This window comes from Triturus cristatus, chromosome 1_2, assembly GCF_964204655.1.
Source record: "Triturus cristatus chromosome 1_2, aTriCri1.1, whole genome shotgun sequence".
NCBI classification, from domain to species: Eukaryota; Metazoa; Chordata; class Amphibia; order Caudata; family Salamandridae; genus Triturus; species Triturus cristatus.
Genome location: NC_140580.1, coordinates 531169305 through 531196317, shown reverse-complemented (window position 1 = coordinate 531196317; position 27013 = coordinate 531169305). Strand labels below are relative to the sequence as shown.

Sequence of the window (27013 nt, the reverse complement as noted above, 5' to 3'; positions counted from 1 at the left end):
CATCCCGTTGTGTGCTGCCCCCACCCAACACACCTCCTAGAGTCCCGTGACCCCTATGCCTAAATGGTTCTATGGCCCCATCATAGAGTCCCAAAACCTCTCCTATTGAGAGCTACGACCCCATCCCACATTGCAGAATGACACCATGAAATACCCAACACGCTCAGTTTTGTCTCGACGGGTAGTCTTAATCTGTGCAGAGTTAATATAGGTAACTTGATAGTTTAAAGATGTACACGCTCAATATATAAAACAAGTGTACAGTGAAACAGCAAAAAACTCAGAAATGTGCAGCACACCAAGGCTCCCTCGGAGAGCACGTCAGGAGCCGCGAACACGTGTGCGGGAATGGCATGGCAGAGGGGTTAGGTCTCGCCACGCCTGGCTGAGCTAAGCCACGTTCGGCTTTCACTTTCGTCCTTCGCAAGGCTTTCTTGTCTTTATGGGGCCATATGTTTGAAACACATGGCCCCATAAAGATAAGAAAAGCTTTCACGACAAACGTAAAGGAACCGAGCCAGTCCAACTGGGGCGGCTCTAAAAGAGAAAAGGGTTTTTCACAAGACTCTCTTTTCCAATGGCTGGCCATCCTTTAGCATAAACTGTGACGCCAGCCAATGGAAAAGAGGGGCGGGGCTTAAAGCCCACTAGAGAAATCTACTCTAAATCATTAAATCTCGCCAGCGAGACTGCGCATGTCTGCGCAGTCTTACGCCAGGCGAGACCTAAAAATAAAAAGTAGTCCAGAAACAGTACATGAAAATGGCTGCTGCATATGTTTAAAATAATTGGTTGCGGCTCTCGGGGGCGGGGAGGGGGAGGGGGGGTTGTTAACGTATGCATGCCCTTGACAAATGGGGAGGTGAAAAAGGATGAAGCGACAATGATGGCAGCAAATGGGAAGCTTATGGGCGGGATGTAAGCCCGCAAAGCAGATGTGATGTCTCAATCAGTAATCATTTAGTAGACAAATTCATAGAGAAAACAAATCAATTGTAGCGCAAAGAAAGAAAGGGAGACCACAATAATTAAGAGAAAACATATAGAATGTATTTGAGCAATAATAGTTATATAAGCACTAAATGACATTGTATGCAGGTGTAACCCAAACATTTGTGTGCAGATACGTGCTCGTGTAGAAGGTGAACGACGCAGGTGACACATGAACTGAAGTGAAGTAACAGAGAAAAAAATGCACAGAAAATAATTTGAGGAATGGTTACAGTACAGTATATTGGTAGTTCATAAAAATTTAACCATTTTAAGAAACCAAGAAAACGCCCAAGGATGCGCTGAATGGTCAACGGCGTTTCAACCTATAAGAAATTCAGGTCATCATCAGGACCGGGTTATAGAGATTCGGTTGGTGCTGAAGTGGAGGTACCAGGTAATAATTACGCCAGAGTGAATCAGTCAAGGATTGCGTCTGTTAGCATCTGGGTAACATCTCATCTAATATGGGGCAAACGCATCACCAGAGGCGCGTGCGGATGCCGGTAGAGACCTTTAAAGGTTCTGAGAAGGAATCCAGGGACAGGTCCGGCAGTATCCAGAAAGTGGAAACTGAACGGAGCAGGACCGCGACTCGTTTTGAGTAGTCCATCCAGTATATTGAAGCTCCCAGAATTGGTTGGGCTCTGCTCAGGAATGAAGCCTGGGGGTGAAAATCCGGCGTAAGTCTGGAGCCAGATCACAATTAGATCAGATCTGCCCCGTCTCAGGGTCGCAGAACCAGCTGCGCCATGTTCGAGAGGCATTTAGCAGTCGCTCCAAATGCCTCTATGTGAGCTCTTTAAAAGCAAAATAATCATAATTTTTAAAAATCCAGAGACCACAAAAAGGTGTCTTTTCCTACATTCTAGGGGATGTATCTGGCTGAAATTAAACACATACCATCCTTGAAGAACTCCAAATATAAGACATTTGCATTATTGCGTTATTGTAAAACCCAGAAACAGTTGGACCAAAGGTCAGGCATTCTCGATGCAACTCTCTTCATTTGTGAATTACTTTCCTCTAGATCTAAATAAAGTAAACACCCACTATACCTACCTGCCACCAGTTTTCTGTAGTAATATTGTCTGTTTAGTCCTTTCCCAGGTCTACTCAGATGATATTTCTTATTCAAAGAAATCAGATGTAAGCGGGCACCCTTCCAAGGACCATTGAATGTATAAGTGCTATCCTATTCAAGGATCCTTTTAATTGGCCACAGCCACTCATAGTGTAAAGATGCGGAGATGACAAAATATTTCTAAATTTATTTGATAGTTCAAAACATTAGTTTCATCATCTAAACACTCAAAAAAGTATAATTTAAAATCTAAGAGCATTCAATAAAATTTGTTTTAAAAAAAAAAGGTTGAAAAATGCATAATCGCATGATGTCATAAAATATATACAATCTATTGAACAACAATATAAAACTTGCAAGCAACAGCCATCTCCTCAGGCAATTCACATCAGCTGAATACGTTCGAGCCTAGTTTCATCTAGCATTTTGCCTCTAATAAGGCACGCTGTATGAAGAAAATTTGAAACGGCCACAACCACAATTGAGGAGGTTTCACTTTTGCATACCCCATATGCTTCTCCTCTGGTGGGTAGGCGTAATAGCCTAAACATTGGGACAAGCCATGTGGATCTTTGCACCAAGTGGCCAGGATACCGCATTCCACTTAACCAAGAGGAGCTGGAAGACTTTCAGATGTAAGCGGGCCACCTTTCAAGGACCATTGAATGTATAAGTTCTATCCCATTTAAGGCTCCTTTTAATGGGCCACAGCTACTCAGAATGTAAGAATGTGGAAATGACTACCTATTTTTTACTGTTGGCATTTTGTCTTGATAATTGTGCTCCCCTGCAAATCATTGAACCAGTTAAATTCCCCTACTGATGTTTTAATTACTATGAAAAGGACTTGCTGATATGTTAAATAAAACCAAATTATGATGATGTATTTAAATGTGTTGATGATAGGGTCTGGATATGGCTAGACCATGTTACAATTGCATTTGTAAATAATGTCAACACTGGTGATTTAATTTAATTTTGTCTACTAAACAAAATGCAGAGACTCAATGTTTCTCCAACAGCGTTGTCTGTACTCAGAAATTCATTTGCAATCGGAAACAGCTGTATTTATTTTTTTGCAGGAAGAGAGGATTTGACATTAAATGGGTTGATGACACCCATGCTCTTGGAATTTTCTCCAGCCCTGTAGCAGGTACTAATAATTTTGTTTTTTGCGATATGTTTTTCCCAAATTCTGAAAATTAAAGAACTGTTTTCTTCTAAGTTACCTTATTATAATCCCATTTTGTATGCCCTAGCTTCAAGTTTTTGTGCCTGCATGTTGTTCGGATGCATGTAAGTATAACATATCTGAGAGCCCCCTTCCACCAGATTCATTGAGCAATAGTCCCAGTACAGGAGGGAACCAGAGCTCTTTTGCGTTGCATACAGTATATTTTTCATCTGAAGGCCTGCGTGCATGTGTGATACATCTTCAGCCCCTTTCAGGTTTACCTGCTAAAGATCACTACAGATTTGCGGAATATAATTGGGTCTGCTCGTTCACTTTTCTCTTGCCGATAAATTTATGATTTTTTGCACCTTAATTCTCTTGCTTTGCCACGTGTCAAAGGCTTCAAAGAAAGAAAAAAAAACTACCCTGTTATCAGACGTTGCTCTGGATTTTTGTTGAAACAACGTAAATTGTGCCACCTAAAATATGGCTGCTTTAGCCTCTAGCAAAAGGCGTTGCCTTGAGTAATACATTCAAAATTTAATTAAGAAACACAACTTGTTGAGAAGTTCTGTGCTTACTCGGGGAGCTGAGCGTGGGGTTATTGACTCCGAATTTAATAGCAAACAATATAGCTCTTAATAAATCGATTGTCCAGCCAGTGCTTTATCTTAGTAAGAAAAAGTACTGTAATCTATGCTTAACAGTACTGCACAAGTACAGGGATAGCGATACATGAATATCTTAATCAACTTCGAGAAAATAGAGAGTCGCTGCAGTGAATGATTGATATGACTTGTGGCTCTGCAGTGATTGATTGATAAGGCTTGTGCCTCAGTCTGTATGCGGCTTGTGCCTTCAGTACAGTGATGGCAAAATAGTAAGTGCCCAGGGATGCCCAGTGTTTCAGTGGTCACCAATAGGAATATTAGACCATGGATTGCAGATGCTTTTGAAGCCGACTGGTTGCAGTGCCGTCGCCACCAGGTTTGTCTCTACCAGATACCTTCTTGAATTGCAAAGTGGTTGCAACTCTTCTCACATTGGTCACAAGCCCAATCAAACACTCCACAAGAACTAACAGAGAGCGTACCCTAAGAGTTCTCAATACTGGTGAGGTAGGAATCCAGTGTGGGACTACAGATGATCCTGAACACCCTTCTCTAGGATCCCCAGGGATCACCGTCACCATGAGAGGAGGTGACGTCAATTTTCACAAGTAGCACTTATATGTTTGGCTAAGGGTTAGCACGGTGCTTGTAAAAACGCCATTTCCGATGTTTCAAAGAGACGCACTTGATCTGGATCAGGATACAGCCTCTCAGCTCTAGGTCCTCTAACAGGTAGCTCCTGCTCTGCTCTCTCTAAACAGTTTTCTTCTTCTGTAGAGTCACCTCTAATGCCCCTCACTCAGTAGCAAAGTAGGCTTCTCATCCAAGGCAGATTCCAGCTCATCCAGCCGAACGTTGCAGGCTTCTCAAGTGATATCCCTTCATCTGATTGGGGAATTGGCTGCCACAGACACATGCTCTGGGCCGCTCTGATTTCTCCAACACGCAGCAGGGTGTCACATTGCACCGCTCTGTAAGAAGCCCTAGAGCACTGACTTAGAGTTTTAGGCTCCTTTTTATACTTTTTTCTCCAGATAGGGTTGTGCATCTTCTCAAGTCAACGGAAAGAGGGAATCCCCTGCTCAGAGTGACTGAAAACAATGGCAAGGTTTCACACATTACACTTGACAACCTTGGGCAGGAACACCTCTTTGAGAACAAAATAACATCACATTTCTATCCCTGCAGTTTTAAAAGGCCCACTGTATCGATTCCTACGGATCCACCTATCAACATGATGGGTGTAACACTTGAAAGGAACAGAATTGCAAAACACGGCTAATTGCTATCCCTGCACTTGTAAAGAGACCTCTGTCCACAGTTCTCTCACACCTCCATTATGTAGATCATCTCTACTGTGGAAATCTCAAAATGAGTTCCCCTGTTCCAACAGTCATACATGCAATCCAAGTTCCTGATACGTCCTGCTGTGAACTCACTGTGCCACACACATATGCAATATCTGCACACACAGGATGCTGCGAATGACCCAGTTTCCGAAGACTGAACATGCTATTTACGCAGGAGAGGCCAACAGGCCTCTCACCCTTTCGTGTAACTGGAGGTAGGCCACTCCCAGTGCAAAAAATTAAACACTATCACCACTGTTACCTAAGGCCAGTCCGGCAATCTGATAGTCACGCTGACTATGGAAGGTATGCATAGTGCACAAACCTGGTTACAAACCTTAACTAAATGGCACATGCACAATTGTCATGCGCATCAATGCCAAAAAAAGGTAAAAAATACCAGAACCTCACTTCTAAGTTAATTGTATTTATTGGGTAATTTCGGACCGGGGTGCACGCTCACAAAATAATGTACGGACTATACCCAACCCAACAGTGAAAGAGAAGTTTTTCTTATCAAAGGTTAGGACCTCTTGTCATTTTGAAATTTCAGGAAAGTGCTTATAGTGGCCCAAATGCTACATTGTCAGGATTTAGATGAGCCCACTTGCAGTAAAATAGTTCGCATTTTCCTACAGGGACATGTTATCATTGGAGCACTTTAAGCCTAAAATTTCACCAATATAATCACACCTTTTTCCTAGGAATACTCTCGTTGGAAGCCACTTATTCTGTGGCAGTGTTGGATCTTGAAAACTTTCTTGATTGCTAAATGCAAGGAACAGGTGTCTTTTCATTTAATGCCAGAATCCCTGTTGCAATGAATCTTGACACCCTGAAGTGGATCAGCTCAGCAACTGTACTCCTTTGTCGAGGCTGTTTTGTCTTTCTTGCCTCTAATGGGAGACCTGAGTGCCTGAAAAAATTGTGTGGATGTGTAGCTGTAACCACCCAAGTGACTGTATTCAAGGGGAGTGAAAGAGGAACCAGGGAGTATCACTCTTTTTTAATTTTATTGCATTCCTAAACTGAAGCCATACATATATGATGACCTGTGTGCACCAGGTACGAAAAGGTACAGCGATCTCGTCAATCCTGCTGCAGGGTCATGGAGATCCTAAAGGCTCTAATCAGATGATGTTTTGGGGAGTGCCTCCATGGTCCAGCTGCTTTTTTTACCCGTTTAATATCCAAGTTACAAGACTCTATCTTCATAGAGTACCTGACATTAAGGTACCAGAGTTCAAGTGAGTCAAATTAGAGCCCCGTGTATTGTAAGGCTCGAATTTGTACAATTATCAATTAAAATCTTAGTTGAGAAGCCAAAAATTGTGTTGGACACAAAGTTCTGATGGATACTTCTAACTGAAGGCTCTTCACCTTTAGGATATTCCACAGGTGACAGATTGGGTCCGGAAATTTTCATGGCACTGCTCCAGCGCACTGCTAGGTGGTGCCATGTTACTTTGCATTGGCTTTATTTCACCCAGAAGTGATAGAGCTGAGCTACATATACTCACCATCACTACACCTCAACATCAGTTTAGTTCTTTCCGCACTCAAGAGCTGTGCTCCCTTTTCATCGGTTAACAAATTCCTTCTAAAATCTCTTCCATTGTGCAGTGTAAGGGAACAGTATTCTCACCGAAGACTACATGGTTCAAACCATGTTGTGACTGTCAGAAACAGATGCTATTGACGTACCTGCACAAAGTGTGCCTCATACGTTTTGACTTGGGCACAAATCTAGGTCTTGTAAATAATGTGAACTACAAAAGAGGGACAGGAGGGGTTTTTTCCACTCACAGGGGAGTGGGAGGTCCAGCAAGAAAAGGTGCCCCAGTAATGAGGATTACAAAAAGGGTTATTCCTGCTGTTCCTCTATTCAAAAAGGGAAGAATCAAAAGGAAGGCTGGATCCAACTGAGTACACCATGTGTCTATGGTTGGTAATCCATTTGTTGGATAATAATGCCCTCACACACCCTTTCAGGTGTCATGCTTCATCATATGGGCTGCTCCTCGTCGGGCCGGCGGTGCAATGCCTAACGGGCTCCCTTAAAAAGGGGCACTTTGTCGGAGATCTTCTATCCAACTGCCGTATGGTGAAGTGCGGGTGTGGGGGCCTAAATAGTGTAGATGTGAATAAGTGATATAAAACAGGGTTGAAAGTGCCTGCTAGGAATTAATTTTATTCTGAGGGCCTCCTTCCCTGATTAAAAACGTGTGTGTGTAGCACTCGACAGAGTATAATGTCTCATGTAAGAGTGGCCTATATTAGTAATTAATGGTCAACATGTTTCTCGCATGGAGTTAGTACACTTGCGATTCTTCAGGACCTAGAAAAACAACTATCTACAAAATGGAATGCTATAATTAAAATATTCTTGGTTATAAAGTATATAGCAAGTCAGTGTCTCGGTGGAGAGGGTAGGTCAATACGCACAGCATGAGCAAGGAAAAACTCCTACTTACTAAGGAACTTTTGCTTTTGTTCAATCCACCGAGTACTGTTGTGGTCTGGACCTCTACTGAATAGGGTAGTACCAGAACATAACGGGTATTTTAGTCAAGAGACACTGACTATCCATTTTTCTGTAAGAGGTACAGGCTCTGCTGGTCAAAGGGTCCATCTAGAGGGTGCTGGCTTTGGAAGTAAGGACAGGTTGTTGCTCCCTCCATTTCATTGTGCCAAAGAAGGATGGAGGCCTTTGTACTATTTTAGATCTTTACTCTCTGAATGCCTTCCTGCAAAAGGACAAATTAAAAATGCTCTCTCTTGTCCAAGTTTAGTCTGTTCTTGATCAGGGGGACTGGATGATTGGCTTGGACCTACAGGACACTTACTTTCATGTACCCGTCTTGCAGGCCCACAGGCATCTCTTGCTGTTCAAGGTTGGTCAGGTGCATTTTCAGTTTTCCGTGCTCCACTTTGGCCTTAGCAGCACCCCTTGGGTATTCACAAAAGTTTAAGCTGTGACCACTGTACATCAGAGGTTGGAAATACCAGTTTTCCCCTACATCGACAACTGACTGTTAAAGGCTGGCTCAATGCAGTCAGTCATATGCCACCTCTAGTTGACAGCGGGTCTCTTGACATAGTTGGTCTTCTCGATCAACGGGCCAAAGTCACACCTGACTCTGTTGCAGAGGCTCACCTTTATAGGAGCCATTCTGGTCACAGTGCAGTTCAGGGCCTTTTGTTGCCTGCAATGAGTCTGGTACATTCAGGTTATGATCCCGATGTTTCAGCCTTGGTCCTGGATCTCAGTTCTAGTAGCTCCAAGTCTCAATAGTCTGTTGGCATTATGCATCTTGTTTGCCCTCTACGCCAGGTAGCATATCCAGGCTCTGCAGTGGGATCTGAAACCTCTGGAGGCCAGCTCCAAGGAAACCTGTTGGATTTCATACATGTTTTTGAGGAGGCTGCACAAGATCTGTAGTGGTGGCTGCTCGACTTCAACCTGGCCAGCAGCAGACTCCTCTCACTTCCCCATCCTGAGCTGAAGGTAGTGATGGTTACTTCACTGTTAGTTTGTGGCGATCATGTGGGAAAGAGGGAGATCAGAGAGCCCTGCTCTCTGGCAGAAGTCCGACTCCACCGCAGTCTGTTGGAGCTGCAGGCTATTCACCTGGTGCTTAAAGGCTTCCTGTCGTCAGTTAGGGGAAGGCTGGGGCCGGTACAGGCAATACAGCCGCCATATGGTAATGCAACAAGCAGGGTTGGATCCTGTGCCAAGAGGCTCTAGATTTGGCTGGGACATCGAGGCATTTTCCTGGATGTAAACCACCTGCTAAAATCTTTAAACGCCAGGGCCGATGACCTCAGCTGACTTCATCAAGGTCGTGCAGAAAATAGGGGATAGTCCTTTGCATTACGATCTTCTATGCATTGGCCAAAAAGCAACCTCTGAAAGGACTGAGCCTATTTATTCCCCTAGGGTCAAGTCATCTACCACTGCGTTGGCTTGCAGACCACCTGGTCGTGACATCTGTCAAGCCATGATATGGGCATCAGTGTACAGGTTCACAAAGCACTACATTCAGGTACAATGGAAAAGGCATTTTGCGCCCATGTTAGTCCTTGTTGGAAATTGGGTTACTGGTTAAAAAATTAACCTATGCTTAACCATCTGTTTGCTTGGCACAAAAGCTGTCAGGCTTAACTTGGAGGCAATGTGTAAAGGATTTATGCAGCACTTAAACAGTAGTAAAGTAAAAACGCAACACAAAAAAGTCCCATGCCAATTTAGAATAATGGAGTAAAATGTATTTGTTTGAGCCTAAAACAATAAAAATCCAAACACAAAGCGCTAACTGGGGTTTTGTGGTCGTGCCGACCCGGGACAAATTCATAGGTTCAGGCTGACCGCAATGGAGTGTGAGCTGGATAAAGGGACCAAGTTAGGCCAGCTGAAAATAGCACCTTAAATTTGGGTTGGGGAGCATTGTGAGAGCCCGAGTCGAGGATGTTTCGCGCAAGGCAGAACCGAAGCAGCTGCGGGACGAGGATGCAGAGTTCTGCATCGTCTTTGAGGATGCTGTTGATGAGGGGCTTGCCATGGGAAGGGCTGTGTCGAGGAGACTGAGCTGTGATGCGAGGTCTAGCATCATGGATGTGTTGCGCTGCCGCTATTCCAATGCGGCTGCAAGGAGTTACATCAGTTCTGCTCCCAGGACCACGTCAGGGCTGTCGGAGCTCCCTCAGTCTCACTTCCAAGGGTCCAGGACTGGGCTGGCACCACTTGGGATGGGGGGTAGCGCTCAAAGAAGCCAGGTGCTGGGTTCAAGGTGGTTGGTGCCTTTTCTGTCCCTGATGCTTTGATCAAGAGGCCAGCCAAATAGCCCTAGCAGTCGCTCTGTAGGTCCTGGTATCACGATGCAGGTCCAGTCCTTTCACTCAGGCAGCAGGGCAACACAGTAGCTGTCCTTCTTGCAGAGCAGCATAACAGTCCTTATGAGACTTCCATAGGTCCGGAGGTGTACTGAAGAGCTGGGTCCAAGAGTCCATTATTTATACCTGGTGCCCACTTGAAAGTAGGAGAAGATTCTGGCGGTTTCCGCCCCCCAGAGGTGTCTGGAATTTACTGCCTCCCGGCCATGGCCCCGGTTTAACTTCGGTAACTCTATTTCTGGTGTGTTCTCTGTTCAGCCGCAGATTCCTCCCCACCCTCCCCGCTCCCTATTGATTGGTGTGGATCCTGTTTAGCATCTAAAAAGAATCCAAATTACAGATCTGCACACTCCTACCGCCAGTTGTTCGTGCTCCGCTTCTGAGGGCACAGAAAGAGTAAAGGAAGAAACTGACATAGATGGGTAGGGGTGCAGCTTATATGTGGCTTCACTTTGTCATTCAGGACGGAACGCAGTCAATACAAAACTTCGCTGCACCACCTAGCGGCGTGAAGGTAACTGCTATGAAAATTTCTGACTCCAGTCTGGCTGGCATGTGAGGAAATATTCTAAAGGTGAGTAATTTGCGGGTAGATAGCCTATCCACCAGAAAGAGCGTTACGAAGGTAAGTAACTTGGTTTTTGCTACATGGTGGATATTTCAGGGAAGTAAATATTTTTTTAGAAGAAAGTGCACAAAAATATGCTAACTTTTAATCTAATAATAACAATAGAAAAGGCAGTAGATTTAATGTATGTTTTGTACATGCTTTTCTTAAGTGGGTGATTATATTTTGCCTAGTGATTGTATTTTGTTTGACCTCTTTGAGACCTGAATGAAGATAGCTAACTGGACGCCTATTGCTGATGCCTTTTCCGTGTTGCCAAAAGCACTCGCTGATAGAGTTAATGCTTCAAGATTAAGGTGGATGCATTTTCTCACATATATTAACAAGGCGGTCTCTGACTTTGTCACCAGTATTTCTGCCTGAGCCTGTAAGATTGCAATAACCTTATGCACAAGTCTGCTGTCTCATCCCACGTGCGAGCTCAAGTGTCTGAGTCAATGTGATCTGTTCAACCAAAGGGATAGCCCTGTTGTGATCGGGATAGTGCAATGCGCAGAACGAAAGGGGAGGGAGATTAGAGGCAATGGAAAATGCAGCAGCGCAGACTTTGATGACTGAAGGGTGAATGGAGATGCAGTAGCAGGAAAGTGAAGTGGATGTGTGAAGTAGAATGAGGAGAGGCAATATTTGTTTTCAATGTTCACAGCTGCAAAATGCTGATAGACTGCCCTCTCAGCCAGTGCCTAAAGCCAGCTGAGACCAGATAGATAGACTGAGGGTGTTGTCCTAAAGCTTCTTTCCACGTACGTACGTGGTGTGTATGTTTGTGTTGTGTTTAGTGGTGTTTGATGGCCATAGCTCCTGTCAATAGCTAACATTGTCTGTAGACTAGGCCTAAAAATGAATTTGGTAAACTCGAGCTCTCCACAGTGCCCCACAAGATGGCACTATTTCTCCATTAATTTCAGGCCTTTAATATCATTGATTTTTAGAATGCAGAAACGTCTTATTTGTTTCAAATAGGCCTATATCCTTTGTCAAAGAAGGATGATAAAGGTGGTATACTGCGGTTTTAAGTAAGTCACTTTTTAGTAAATAAAACCACTCTAAAGAGGCCACCTTCCTTTGTATTGAGTTAGCTTGCAGCCAGTCGGAACGTACCGTGTGGAAAACTCCATATTGTTTTCATGCTCTTTAAGGGCATGCTTCCAGATTTTAACAGCGTATTTGTTTCTGAATCATTGCTGCACTCACCTTAGGTGGGTTTTAAAGTACTAAACATAGTTCCTGCGATCAATGCCCTTCACAAACCATTCACTAGGCTCTTTCTCGCGCTTAGTTTTGCAGGGGCACTGCCAGCTGGGCGAGGGACCAGAAGCTGCTTGTGTAGATATTCATTCATAGCTTTCCACATCTGTAGAGCGTACACGTGTCCATCATATGTGTTTCCCACTCTATCCTGCACATATGTGTGCCCTCAGTGGTTCCCTTGGTTTCAACTAAACATGTGGCTTGGGTACTACCGTTTTTCCGTTTAGCAGCTGCCTAACCCAGGCCTGTGTCTCCAGCGATTTCTTAGTTTGTAAAATGTTTTTGTTCTTGTAGCTGCTTGTCCCCCTCCAGCTCTCCATTATTCGATTAGGGTATCTTATGCTGCCGCTTTCTAGATTAAGCCCTTCCCTGTTGGTTCATTGACCATTTGCAGCAGGTGACCTCCACAGCCTCTGTGTCTCTAGCTCGGGGAGCAGTCATCCAGGGCACGACTGCACCATGTATGCTACCATGCGGACAACCTTCCTGTGAGAAGTTGGCCTGGCATATGCTGGTCACTAGTTATAGTGGCCACCTTGCACCAGTCCAATTCGACTCTTATGGTAGAAAGGTTTAAGACAACCTTTTAAAGAAAGCTATCCTAGTGGTAGCTGTGGAGAGCAGCCTTCAGACTAAGTCTCAGAGGAATGTAAAGCAGCTTGTTTTACTTTATAATCTCTTGAATTACCAAATAAAAGGACACCACACAGGTATATATATCAAATATATATGTATTTATTACTAGACACACTCTACTGATCTCTTTATGTGATTAGAAGTAAGGAACATATGCAAATATCAACGTTTCACAATAAGTTAAGCACAAATATGGCTGGGGCCCTAGGGGCGTACCAGACCATATACTAAAAAAGAGGTTTAGGAAAGTTGACTTGCAAGAGGACAAGGCCTAGAGCCTGTAGAATCGCTGGGGCTCCACTAATCCACCCAAGGCAGGTAAGTAAAGGACCCACGGGAGACGCATGCAGTGTGAGAACACCGCCGCGGGTTCCCTATTGATTTTAATGGAGCAAGTCACAGTTGGATTTTTAAAGTTTTAGGGTACTTCTAGAGAGTCTACAAGCAAGTCCCTTACAAGGTAAGTAGTTCGAGGGCCAACACCCACAGGAGCACCGGAGTGCACGAGTTACCTCACCCAGGGAAGCTGGGTGCATAGGTGTCTTTTGGTGTCGGGTCGCGTCGTTATTTTGAATGGAAGCCAAAGAAGTTTTGTTGCTTGTGAAGACTGGAGAAGTGTCCGGTGGAATCCAAGGCTGGATTCAAGATGAAGAAGACCTGAAAGCAGAAGGGACAGTGTTCACAGTCACTTGCCAGTGACCAGGGGCCAGGAAGATGGATGCCCACGGAAGTCGGGTGATTTCAGGTGATCAAGGGTATTTTGACTCTTCAGCCACGAGGTTCAGGAGGCGTCGACGACGACCAGGAGCTGGATTCGGAGTGTCCCACGAAGTCTGCAGCTTACTGAGGTGTCGGCAACCGGATTGGCGCCAACAAGCCTTGGCAACAGCAAGTCTCGTGGAAATTTAAGAAAGTCAGCGGTGCAAACTAGCAAGGTCTGAGGGACTCACCCAGCGAGGGTAAGTCAGGGCAGGCCTGGAGCAACCAGGGGAGCCCTTTGGTTCGATGAGAAAGTCTTCAGGGGACCCACAAGCCAGCCGGCAAGGGATCGCGAAGACACCTTGTGAGGATTCACTTCACAGGAGCCCACGGTCACTCTGGACGAGGTAGACCTCTAATTTTCAAGCGAAATCCTGCTGGAGGCTTGGACCACACGTGGTCCAATGCACAAGTTCGCAGAACGTCGTGAAGGGGTTGAACTCGACAATAGTGCTCGGTACCTGGGTATTGCTGTTCCTCGTCACTCGTGGGGTCCACTCGCCTCAGATCTGCTGGGGACTCACAATGGCCGTTGAGAAGTCAGGAAATCCACTTCCGGGGCTGCAGGGACTTCAGACTCCGGCGGGAGCGGGAAAGTTTGCGACCGTTGATTCAAGTTTTTGGTGCCTGCCAAGCAGGGGAGTTACTCCTTGACTCCAAGGGAGATTCTTCAGTCTTCCAAAGGTAGTGGAACGTCGAAGGGCCAGGATTCTTCTTGTAGAGCGTCGTCCAGGGATATCTGATTTGCAATGGCAAGGTTTCCTTAACTTATACTAATGGAAAGGGAGGGACTAGCTCTATGACCACTCCTCTGGGAGAGTCAGGGGAGTGGGTGGTTACACCCACTTCCCTTTGTCCAGTTTCGCGCCAGTGCAGGGGCAGGTAGCCCCTGAACCGGTTTGAGCTGGCATATGCACAGAGGAGCCTACTGCTCCCCCAGTGCAGGTCTTCAAAGCACTCTAGGAGTGCACCCACCCAGCCCCAATACACTAAATCCTGTCTGGAAGGTGGTGACACCTCCCTGTGACAGGATGCCTATTGTTGGGCCTCCTCCACTGCGAGTTTCAGTCAGCAACAGGAGGGCAGCCCAGTGTCTGTGCTGGTGGCATCCATTTTGTGATGCCAGGGCTCTTTCAGATAGATTTCTACCGTGTTTCCACAGTAGGTACATGCCGTCCCCTCTAGAAAGGTGGGATCATCCTCCCACACCAGTTTCTGGTGTGGTGGTATGATTCCAAGTTGTTTGACACCAAACACGACATGTTTTGATGCAGTCATTCCAAAGTTAACATTTACCGCTAGGTTATAATGCACTTAGGAGTATATGGTTTAACCGCATCCACAAACAGCCACTGAGAATAGAGTCTGCCAGCTGCCAGAGGGGCCCTGCTCATGCAGAGGCACCCCCTCACATTGTGAACCAAGCACCCTGCCCTCAGGATTGATAGGGCCTGCCTTAGGGGTGACAGGTAGGTTTATATGTGTGTGTATGGCGAGATATAGGAACCTATACCTCAGTGAGGAGTGCTAACCCTACCTCACCCAGGCTGCAGTAGCAGGCCTGTGGTGTCAGATTTAGTCTGCTTTCCAAGGGTGGCATAATACATGCTTCAGCCCCTGTTAGGCCTGTGAAGTACCTATGCCTTGGTACCTAAGGTACCATATACTAGGGGCTCATAAGGTACCACAGTATCCAATCACTAGTGCATCTAATATGCACTCCAAGTTGTTTAGAGAGAACAGAGAGACTGGGGCCCTGATTAGCAGGGACCCAGTTAGACTATAGCCAGAAACCATTGTTAACATCAAAAAGAAAGTGGGGGCAACATAAGTGGAGATCCTACTCTCCTACACTTCCTCTGGAACAAGCTGTATTCCCTGTATAGTAATGCTGCACTACTCCTACGCAAGATGTTACCATTTTATCATGAAGAAGTCGGCAGCGGAATACCAGTGCTTAATTTGTAAAATAATAAGTGCTGGTGCCCAAAGTGCTGCTCAGAAGCTCGCAGGCAGCGCATATTAAATGTCGTCGTGCTGAATACAAGCTACGTAGTCCTAGCTGAATCCACTTCAGGCCCCTTTAATCCCACGAGATTCTCCTTGCCCCTTTATCCCACCTTTGCAGGTTCGTTTACATTACTGCTCTCTCACTTGGTGACAATTTTTCTGTCTTTCTATGGCCTTCTTTCCAGTTTGTGTGTTTTTCCCTCTCTTGCTCCTGGAGAAGTGTGTGAGGAGGAAAAGTAATCGGCAGTCCCCAAATTGGAGAGCCAGTGGCCCCTACCGGCATCTACTGGCTCAAATTAAGCACTGGTTAATACAGGTGTCCGACTAACTGGTCCAGAGTAGCCGGCGTGATAGAGAGGCACCTCGACAGGGACCCTTCCACATAGAGAAAAGATTGCTGGCCACATTTAAGTGGGTTGAGCAAGTCGAAGAAGGTAAAAATGCATTGCAATGAAATGTCTTTACTCCAGTGCCAGCTGGTTCCAGTTGTCCTGATTCAATGAAGGTGTGTCAACGGCCCTTCAAACCCTTTTTTGCTGAGCCTGTATGTTCAAAAGGGCCAATGCAAATGAAGAGAACAAGGAACCCCTGAACAATTGATAAGACAATTCCTAGGACAGGGTAAATATATGTAGGAAAAAGAGCTCCTAGGCAACTGAACAGTTTAACAAAACACAATAAATGAATCTATATAGAACGCAACAGATCAAGAAATGTTAGGATATATTTCAAATTATTTAATAATCAATTCTTAAAAACATCATCATTTTATAAAAAATACATATTATTCAAAACTTGATTTCTTTTCATGAAAACACATTAAAAACCAAAACGTGTCAATGATTTAGGTCCTATATAAATGCATTCATTGTGTTTTGTTAAACTGTTCAGTTGCCTAGGAGCTCTTTTTCCTACAAAAGGGCCAATGCACCGGGAGACCTTGTCTACCGCTTTTTCTGGAGTTGATGCTCAAGGGGTAAAGTCTCTTCTGGCTCCAGCGACTAACACTACGGAGTCAAACCCAGCTCCATCCCTGAGTAGTCTGTTGGCTGACCAGTCAGGTTGTTATTCTAAATCGTCCTCCACTCCCGAGGTTAAGCCCAGAACCCTGTACTGTGCGGATGGCAATTGAGAAAGGGAGAACCAGCGTGTCAATGTGCCAGGAGCTTAACCACACGAAATAGTGCATGGCTTGTTCCCCTCTTGTTAAGGCACTGTATTCACTCCTTCCCTACAAAGCAATGAAGGCACGAGAAAAGGGGAGACCCTAGAACTCGCTAAAATAGACTTTCAAGAAACCCACCATCAGCATTAGTTTGGGAGTTTGTTGCTGCACCACTACCAGTAGTGCATGACCCCATCACTGAAGTTGAAAGTATTTGTAGAGCGCACTGTGACCAAGCGGTTTCATGGTGCTAATAGATTACAGGGGGCAGAGGGAAAGGCAAGAGTGGTCAGTGGGAGGGAAACGCGCGGGCGAATAAGTTAGTCTTGAGTGCCTTCCTGAAATGAGGATAGGTGACAATAGATCTAATGGAGAATGGAAGGTCGTTCCAAAAACGAGGGGCAAGAACGGAGAACCTAGTGCCACCGGCTCTAGACTTACGGAAGCGGGGGACTGTGAGAAGAGCCTGGCTGGAGGAGCGGAGATTGCGACTGGGGACGTAATGAGGGACCATCGAGTTGATAAAAAGAGGGGCTGTGCGAGCGCGAGCAATGAAAACTATGCATCCCGTTTTGAAGAGGGTGCGATACAGAATGGGAAGCCAGTGAAGGGATTTAAGGAGGGGGAAGGTGTGGTGAAATTTGGGGAGCTGGTGGATAAGGCGAGCCGCCTGATTTTGGATGGACTGGAGGCGCCGCAGCTCATAGGCGGGGACACCCACATACAGGCAGTTACCATAATCCAAGCGAGAAAGAACCATGGCTAAAATGATGATTTTAAGGGCCTTAAGGGTAAAGAAACGGGAGATTTTACGGATAATCCGGAGAGATAGAAAACAAGACGAGACAACGGAGCTGATCTGAGGGCGAATGGAAAGGTCCTGGCTGATTTTAATGCCGAGGGTTCTGACTGAGGCAGAGGGGGTCGGTGGGGAGCCAAGACTGGGAGGCCATAAGGCAAAAGACCAAGGGCTAGAGGTCCCACCAGTCAGGATCAACTCCGTTTTATCCGGATTGAGTTTGAGGTGGTTTAAACTCATCCAGTCAGAGATGAAAACAAGTGTAGTTTGGAATTTAAGAAGGGAATTGGTGGGGGAAGAATGATCAAATATTAACTGAAGGTCGTCCTCGTAGTTATAAACGGAGACCTCCATATTGAGCAAAGAAGCAATGAGAGGATAGATATAAAGGTTGAAAAGGAGAGGGGAAAGGGAGGAACCCTGGGGGACCCCACAGGACACTGCGCGCGGCGGGGCAGAGAAACCAGAGAGCTGAACAGCCTGCGACCGGCCTTGGAGGAATGACGCGAGCCAAGAAAAGGCGGTGCCCTGGATGCCCTCCGCCCTGACACGGTCGAGAAGGATGGAATGGTCGACCGTGTCAAAGGCGGCGGACAAATCAAGAAGCACCAAGGCTTGGGGGCAGTTGAAATCCGCCTTGCTCTTTAGCTCGTCCAGGACAGAGAGGACCACCGTTTCGGTCGAATGGACCGGACGGAAGCCAGCTTGATGGGAAGCCAAGAGATGGTTGTCCTCAATGTAAGACGACAGGCAGGAGCTAATATGGCTCTCGAGGATCTTGCCTAAATACGGGAGCAAAGAGATGGGCCTAAAATTGGCAGGGAGGGTGGGGTCGGACCCAGGTTTTTTTAGGATAGGGATAACGGTGGCTGATTTGAATTGAGACGGCACTGTTCCCTGAGAGATAGATTAATTCAAAAGAGACAAAGGGGGATCGGGGCAACCGGCAAGTAGCTCCCTTAAGATACGGGCCGGTCCACAGTCGGCAGGGGAGCCTGATTTGACCTTCATGAGCAAAGTCAGGAAGGATTCTTTCGAGATGGGGGGGAAGTGGGTAAGAGAAGAGGACAAAGGGGGAAAGGAAAAGGGAGGAAGGTGAGAAGATGGTGAGGGGATGTTCAGTTTGATATTAGCGATCTTCTCGAAAAAATAGTCACTGAGAGAAAGACAGAGAGTATGTGAAGGAATGGGACTGGGATTGACTCTATCGGATGTGGCCAGGTTATGGACGATAGAGAAAATCTCCTTAGGTTTGTTAACCGCTAATAAGTTTTACCAGAGAAGTAATCTGATTTGGCTGAAAGGATAGCTCTCTTGTAGTTGTTTAAGCAAGACCGGTATTGATCCCTCAGGGCGGGACAATAGTTGCGCCTCCACCGGCGCTCTGACTGACGGAGAGCCAGTTTAAGGGTTTTAAGATCGCTAGAAAACCATTTGTTGGCTTCATGGAGGCGGCTGGCCTTGACCGTCCTGAGCGGAGCAATCAGATCACAAGAGGTGGAGAGCCAGGTGTTAATGGCGTCCACTTGAAGATCGAGAGGAAGGGCCGATAGGTCCGGGGAAGATGTAGTCAGAGAAGAATGGAGGGAATTGAAATCAACCCGATTCCAGTTCCGAGCAAGAACGTTCTTGGGCAAGGGGGACTTGTCAGTAACTGCTAAATCAATGGAAAAGGAAATGAGCGAATGGTCTGACCAGGTACAAGGAAGAATAGTGGTCGGAGAGAGGACCCGATTGGCCGACCATATCTGGTCAAGGATATGACCATGGACATGAGTGGGGGCGTGAATATGAGGGATAAAGTTGAGACAGCAGAGAGTGTCAGAAAAATCTTTGGTGGCATGATCTTCCCTGGGGTCGCCAGGCCAATAATTAATATCGCCCAGCAGGAGGACTGACGAATTATTGATCACAAGAGTGGCTAGAAGTTCTTGTAGATCGGGTAGAAAATGGGGCGTTGTGTAGGGCGGGCGATATACAAGAACTATAGTTAAGGGAAGAGGACAAGTTAACTGAACGAGCCACAATGAAATCAATTTTGGGTATGGGAGGGAAGGACAGGGGCTGGAACTGAAGGGAAGACCGAATGATCAATGCCACGCCCCCACCGACTTTCTCATCCGGGCGATCAGCCCGAAGTATGTAATACGAGTCGTAGAGAGCAGATAGAACATCAGGCTGGGAGTCAGCGGAGAGCCAGGTTTCCGTCAAAAACAGGAAATCGGGGAGCTCGGTGTCAAGGAGGTTGTAGAGTTACAGCTGATGCCTGCCTGCTGAGCGTGTATTGAGAAGGAAGGCAGAGGCTGCCAACGAAGAACAAGAGAGAGGAGGAGGAGAATGTACGAAGGGAATGGTAACCTGCTGACTAGGCAGGGAGACAACGGGGGAGGGAAGGGAAGGAGCAGCAATGTTCAAGGCCTGAATGCGTTTGCACGCGAGAGGGCTAAGAGACCAAGTACCTTGGTAAGAGCGAAGCTGGCCGGAGGTGTAATTGCAGGCAGAGGCAGGGTTTGTGGCCCCGGGTCCCGGACGGTTGCGGACGGGCGCAGACGGGCTTGCCTTTGGCGCGCCCTCGGCACGCCGCCGGCGCGCCCGCCCGCTGCGCCGTCGGGAGGCAGTAGGCATTTTATAGGAGGAGAGGAGGGTGGGAGGCAGCCGTGACTAGAGCGCTACCCCTGCCTTCTCCCAAGATGGCGACGACCCTCGGCTCGACCCAGCACCAGATCTGCCGGGCGAAGACAAAAGCTGAGGTAGAAGAGGGCGATAGGCAGGTACAAAGTGCACAGAGAGAGCGCTTTTGAGAGGAAGCGAGCGCGCGCTATTTAAAAACAAAGCTGAGCCTTAGCACAGTACACAGCGGTAAGTTAAAAGCATAAAAACAAAACGTTTACACACTCACTCACTGCCCCCGGCTTCCGCCTCAGGAGTGACACACAAGTAATCTGTGTGGGAGTGAATAGGCGATGTTTAAGTAGTCCGGGAGGGCGGGAGGCAGCAGCGACTAGAGCGCTACTCTGCCTTCTCCCAAGATGGCGACGACCCTCGGCTCGACCCAGCACCAGATCTGCCGGGCGAAGACAAAAGCTGAGGTAAAAGAGGGCGATAGGCAGGTACAAAGTGCACAGAGAGAGCGCTTTTGAGAGGAAGCGAGCACGCGCTATTTAAAAACAAAGCTGAGCCTTAGCACAGTACACAGCGTAAAGTTAAAAGCATAAAAACAAAACGTTTTACACACTCACTCACTGCCCCCGGCTTCCGCCTCAGGGGTGACACACTCTTACTGCTGACACATACGGGGTGGAGCTGCACTTTCTTCTGTATAACTAGTTCAACCTCATGGCAATCTAGAGTCTTTCAGCACCAGCAGTCTTTCACATCAAGACTCAATCCCCCCTTGGTTCACACGGTTGTGTTCCTCCAGCCCGCACATCTTCCCCCACAGTATTAGCGATGAAATTGTGCAGAGTACCACTTGTAATCTCCCAGACACCAAGTAAGGGTTTAAAGACCAATCATATTTGATTGAACACAGTTTCTACCAGTTTTATTATTGTGAATGTTGACATTTGAGCATTATTTATCCTTCTGCACCAAAGTGAGATTGTGTTTCTGGCGGATGTTTCTATCCACCGCAATATCCTCACCTTCGAATATGCCCCAGACTGGATATGGAGTGTTTTGTAGCAGTGCAGCTGTCCGCCGCTAGATGGCATTGTGCAGCTCTGCACTCGTTTCATCCTATCCTGGAGATGACTGAGTGGAGCCACATATAGACGCCACCCCTATGCACAGACATCAGTTCTTTTTTTCTGCGCTTTCATACGCGGATCTAGAGCTCTGCTCCCTACTTCATAGGTCTTCCGATGACCCCTAAAACTTTGTTCACAGTGTGCATGGGAACAATGTCACCACTGAAAACCACAGACTTCAAGTAGTGCAGCGACTGCAGTACTCGGAGGCCGGTCGTGGTGCCTTCGGTGCCTGGGTTCCACGCATGATTCAAAGTCATGTGACAGAAATGAAATACCAGTATTTGTAAGGTGCACAGCTACCTCCGAAGTGGTGTCCCGGCGATGGGGGCCGTCGGGAAGATTAAGCGAGCTATTGCCCAGAGTCACATGGTGCTGGGCTAACCTGCCGCCCACGCCAGTGATCGAACTGTGAACCCCGTAGTCTGGAGTCAGGCACCCTGGTCGCTGCGCCACACCTCTTCCACAAGTGTGTTCTAATGCACCCGAAGACGATTAGCGACTTGGAGGCGAAGCTGTCTGTTGCCAAATGCAAAAGAAGTCTCTGTCTTGATGCAAATCCTCCTCCCGCTCCAAGGTGGGTGCCCATTCTCGGTCGTGGGGCCTCTCCTTCGATCTCACTGCTTTCAACTTGAGGAGTAGAAGACTGAGCATAAACTGAAGAAAGCAAAGCATGACTCGACCTTGTTCTGCCACACTACCACCAAAGAGAAGGTGTTAGATTGTCCTGATCTAGGTTGCACTCTATTGAGATCACTTACCACAGAACTGATTACTTAGTTGGTCCTGAAGCATCCCTAGTTTCCTGGTCCATTGTTGACCCCGCAGCAGATCGAGGCCTTCAATGAGGCTATTCTGCAAAATTTTCAGTGTGCTTCTGGCTCCTTCTACTGCGACCCTTGGGCCCCACTGAATCACTGTGGCCTACAGTCAGGTTGCCACCCCTTGGTCTCTTGCTGATGCTGTCTGTCCCCTTAGAACACATTACCAGGCCCCTTCTGGCTCTGTTATAGACTCCCACTAAGGTCCTGCCATCCAGATACTGTTGCTGACACCACTGATGCCCAAGGATGATCTAGCGCAGATGGAAATTTCAGATCCTGAAGTGATGTTGGCTCGAGCACGACCAATGTGGTGCTATGATGTTACAAAAGCGCAATTCATTGTCATGCATGCTGACTCTAATGCTGTGCCTCTACCATATTCCAGCTATTTACAGAGGCTCCATTATCTTTTTGACTGTGATTCTGTGCCAGAGCAGGGTGCACCCTGGGACACTGATAATGATGATGGGGAGGATGGCCTCTTCCCCTTCTCTTCACAATGATGGTTCCGTATACTTTGATTTGCAAAATGCCAATGGCTTTATACCTTCCCTGAGACAGTGCTTGACTCGCTATATGGACCACCACTGGAAGAAAGTCCCACATTTGTAGAGGTGGTTTAGAGGGCAGCCAAACATCTGGAATTGCAACTACTGTCCACTGGGACTAGAACAAATGTTTTGATGGGCATTCTACAACCTGGACCTACAATGCCTGAGCCCTCACTTCCATTTAGTGATGCCCTCACAGATACCTTGACCGCTACTTGGTTGCATCCATGTTCTTGACGGCGTGTTAGCTGGCAGGAAGCCCGGTGTTATAGATGGGCTCCCGGTGATGCTGACTTTCATTTAAGTACCCTACTCCAGAGATTCTTACTGTACAGCCCTTGACCAATAAGGTGAACCCTAACCTTTTTTCCAATCAGTCCCCAGCATAGAGAATTCAAAAGGATTGATGCCTTTGTCAAAGTTTTCCTCGGTTAGCCTAGCAGTGCATCTTGAAACGCAGTCTGCCTGTTGGCTGCTACAGTGCTGCCCTTTGGGATATGAGCAGAGAGAGCTTACCGCCAGTCCTGGTCGTCATTTGGTCCCGTAGGCTTAGATGAACCATAACAGGCAGGGCATGACCAAGTGTATTATTCACACTTGTTTGGATACCACAAATTTAATTGGAAAAGCCGTCATTACTAGCGTTGTCTGGTTACATAAATAATAGCAGCCTTATGAGTAGTTAGACCTACGGTGAGTGAACAGAAAGAGACTTCTAAATGCAACAGTCTAACTAAAGGTCTTCCTCCAAGGCTTTTCAAGACCAGTGTGTCAAGACAACGTATTAGTGTACATTTTACTGCTTGCGGTGTGTATGAGAAGTGAAAACATGAAGTAATCATGGCTCCTAAATGTATGATGGAGTTGAGGCCTGTTTTGGCCTATGCCAAGAAAACATAGTTCTATTCTTATTTATTTATTTATTTATTTTTTACATTTATAAGGCGCAACAGCTACCCAAGAAGGGTTTCCCGGCGCCGAGACACAGCATAATGATGGCAGGGGAATACTGGCTGTTCAAGTTATTGTTCGAATAGCCAAGTCTTAACGTGCCTTCTAAACCTGGCATGATTTTCCTCCTTACGAATGAAAGGAGGGAGTGCGTTCCAAAGGGATGGTCCAAGATGGGCGAAAGATCTGCCTCCCATTCTTGCCAGTTTGAATCTTGGAACGCAGAAGTTGGCAGCTGATTGCGAGCGAAGGTTTCGCTTGGGAGTGTAGGGATGAGCCAACGCTAGAAGGTAATTGGGTGCAATGCCAGCTTTAATTCTGAACATGTAGTTCAGGGCTTTGAAACGGATTCTACTTTCTACCCTGAGCCAGTGGAGTTCACGGCGGTAGCTCGAGACTCCGGAGTTTTTGGGGATTCTGCACAGTAATCGAACAGCTGCATTTTGGACAAGCTGTAGTCTACTGACTACCGCTTTGTTGGAACCAAGGTACAGAATATTGCCGTAGTCAAGCCGTGATGTTATGAGGGCATTGACTACGGTTTTTTGAGTGGAGGAGGGCAGCATCCAAAGGATTTTCCTCAGCCATTTGATAATGGTAAGGCATAGGCCGACAACTTTACTGGCCTGTTGATTCATGGAAAGGGAGCTATCCATGATGACTCCCAAATTACGTACTTGAGTAACTGGGGTGGGAAAAATTGCCATCTGACTAGGCCAGTGAGAGGGATTCCAAAGATCTCGTTGTTTCCCTAAGAGAAGACTCTCTGTTTTGTCTCCGTTAAGCTTTAATTGATTTCTTGTCATCCAATTCAATTCATAAAGCTTTATTCGGAGCTTGACGAAAGTCCATAAAAGCAGATCATACATAATAAAACATCGATGATATACATAAACAAATAGCAGAAAATAAGTCATAAAAGCTTCATCTATACAGTTAAAACAAACGAGTGATAAAACAGCAGAATGACAATTTAAAAGATAATACTAGGCCTTGCCTTGATAGCTTTGAGAAGAAATGTAGCAGTAAAAAAGCACACATTGGGTGGAGGATTAAATATCAGTTTCATGGCATCTTTAACAGTTCTAACACCAAATTTCTTGAAGATAGGTTTTAAAAGATCAATACGGTAATTACCATATAGTGGGCAGAACAATAAAAAATGCATAGTGCTTTGAGCTGTAGTGCCATCACAAGGGCAAGGACCAATTGGGTATTTTTTGATATTTGGAAACGCCACTAAATGGTGAACAATCCCAAAGCGCAGTCTAGTTAGAACGAACCTGTGGGAGGGTCTAGTAACAATGCTCAAATAAGGTTGGTAACCTGACAGCTCACAACAGCTGTCATAGAGCGTACAGGTGGATAAATTGCTACTGGCCTTCAAACGTTGCTCGTACTTTAAAGACAAACAAACAGATTTCAGTTCGCTTTTGGTCAAGCTGGGCAGCATAACAGTCCTCGTATAAGTTAAGACCATATATGTCCTTATAACTGCTCATGACAAAGTTTACCCAAGGGATCTTTAAATGATTATCTAGGGACAGACAGTCCTTGATAATGTCTCTATTCAAGGAGGTCTCCTCCTTTGCCCAAATGGCACGCCACAGCAATAGAGGTCTATGGGCGACGGAATCCGAAAGATAGTGTATTCCAAGTTCCCTATGCACCAGGTGCGTGGATGCTGAAATAGGCAAGCAGAGAAGCCTTTTTAGAAACAGGTTTTCCTCCACTTGTAGACTCCCTACCAAAACATGCCCCCAGACACCTGCTCCATAAAGGGCGATTGAAAGACACCTCATCTGGTAGATTTTCAGCATATCCCCAATCCGCCTGTCCCCTATCTTAGAGGCGAACGTAAAGACCCCGTGGGCACATTTCGCCATTCTTGCTCTAACGTGGGTGAGTTCGCTGGACCAACTACCTGTTTTGGAAAAGGTGATACCCAGATAGTTAAAAGTATCAACCGTCTGAACCCTATGCCCTTCGATAAAGAAGGGATGGGGTTTTTTGCGGCCCTTGCCACATTCCATGACAAATGTCTTTCATTTGTTAATGACCAGCTTCCTTTCCCCAATAAACATGGAAAACCTGTCCATGAGGCGTTGGAGGCTGACAGGGGTCCTGGAAAGGAGAACGGCGTCGTCCGCATATAATAGGACTGGGATGTGGGAGTCAAGTATAATTGGGGCATCTGCCCCCACAGTCCTTAGAACAGAGTCAACCTCATTGATAAAAAGTGTAAAAAGGAGGGGAGCTAGCACACACCCCTGCCTGATACCACGCTTAACAGAAAACTTTGGGGTACACTCTCCACCTGGTCCATATCGAACGCTAGAACTAAGATTAGCGTAGAGTCTTGCCAAGAAGTAGACTATACCCTCCGGTGCCCCCATTCCAAGTAGTATCTCCCAAAGAATCTTATGGTTAACCATATCGAAGGCACTACTAAGGTCTGCAAAGCAGAGGAAGAGGGAACCTTTCTTGGCCATGGTATATTTCCCTATAAGTAGTTCTAGGTTGAGACACTGTTCTACTGTGCCTCTGCCCTTCCTAAATCCATATTGGGAATTGGCCAGGATTTGTTTCTGCCCATTCTTCTAATCTAACAAGAAGTACCCGGCTCATGATTTTCACGGAGGAATCTAAGAGGGAGATTGGGCGATAGTTCTTAGCATCCCCCTTCTCCCCCTTCTTATAGATAGGAATAATAATGGATTCCTTCCAAGTGGGCGGGGCACCGTGACTTACGGCAGCATTAAATACTTTGGTGAGTAGCGGGCCCCAAATCTCCGGTTCTTTTTTATAAACGTCAACTGGCACCCCATCTGGCCCCTGAGCCTTCCCTCCTTTGCTTGCAATGATACATTTCTTGACCTCGGTAGGGGAAATATCTAGGGGAATAATTGGCCAAACCCGACCTCCAATGTCCATATGTTTAGCTGAATCAAAAATCAAAGAAAAGTGAGAAACCCAACTTTCCACACTGACGTTTGCCGACAGAACAGGTGTATCCTCGTTCCTTAAGAAAGGGCTGTTGACAGTAGCCCAGAATAGAGAGGAATCAGAGGTTTCGGCGGCCTGGTCTAACTTATCCCAGGCCTCTCGCTTAAGTTCTGCCTTTCTATCTGATACGGCTGCCCTGTAAATAGCCCTAAGATGCCTGATAAGGTTTGTATCCCTCTGTTTAGCTGCCAATGCCTCTTTAAGGCTCTTAAGGGCGGCAGTACTGGCATGATCAAACCACCCCCTTTGCTGATTTGAATTGCCCTTGAGTTGCTTAGTGAATTTAGCTTCAATGCAGTGATTGATATCAACAAATTTATACAAGATTACATCTGTCAGCTCATTACTCACTAAAATAGCATCAATTTCCTTTGAACAATTTACAATAATTGAATTAGACAAGAGGTCTGCCTTCTCCCCCTTCCACCTAATTCTGATTCCATTGGATCTATGTGGTTCAATGTTATCAACAGTACATGGTTTAGGGCCTAAATTGGCCTTCCAAAGTACCGTCTCCATGGTCAGGCAGTTATGGTCACTAATTAAGATGTCTACTACCAAGGGGGCTGAACACCATGGGTTA

At 46.3% G+C, this 27013-nt stretch overlaps 1 protein-coding gene across 2 annotated transcripts in view; it reads left to right on the top strand.

Annotated features, from left to right (window-relative positions):
- The window catches only part of R3HCC1L (R3H domain and coiled-coil containing 1 like), a 194339-nt gene that overhangs the window by 125358 nt on the left and 41968 nt on the right, over window positions 1-27013 (top strand). For both annotated transcript variants that reach the window (XM_085606336.1, XM_085606337.1), the window contains exon 5: window positions 3157-3227. In XM_085606336.1, the coding sequence (XP_085462462.1) occupies window positions 3157-3227 (71 nt within the window). The remainder of the gene's footprint in view (window positions 1-3156; window positions 3228-27013) is intronic.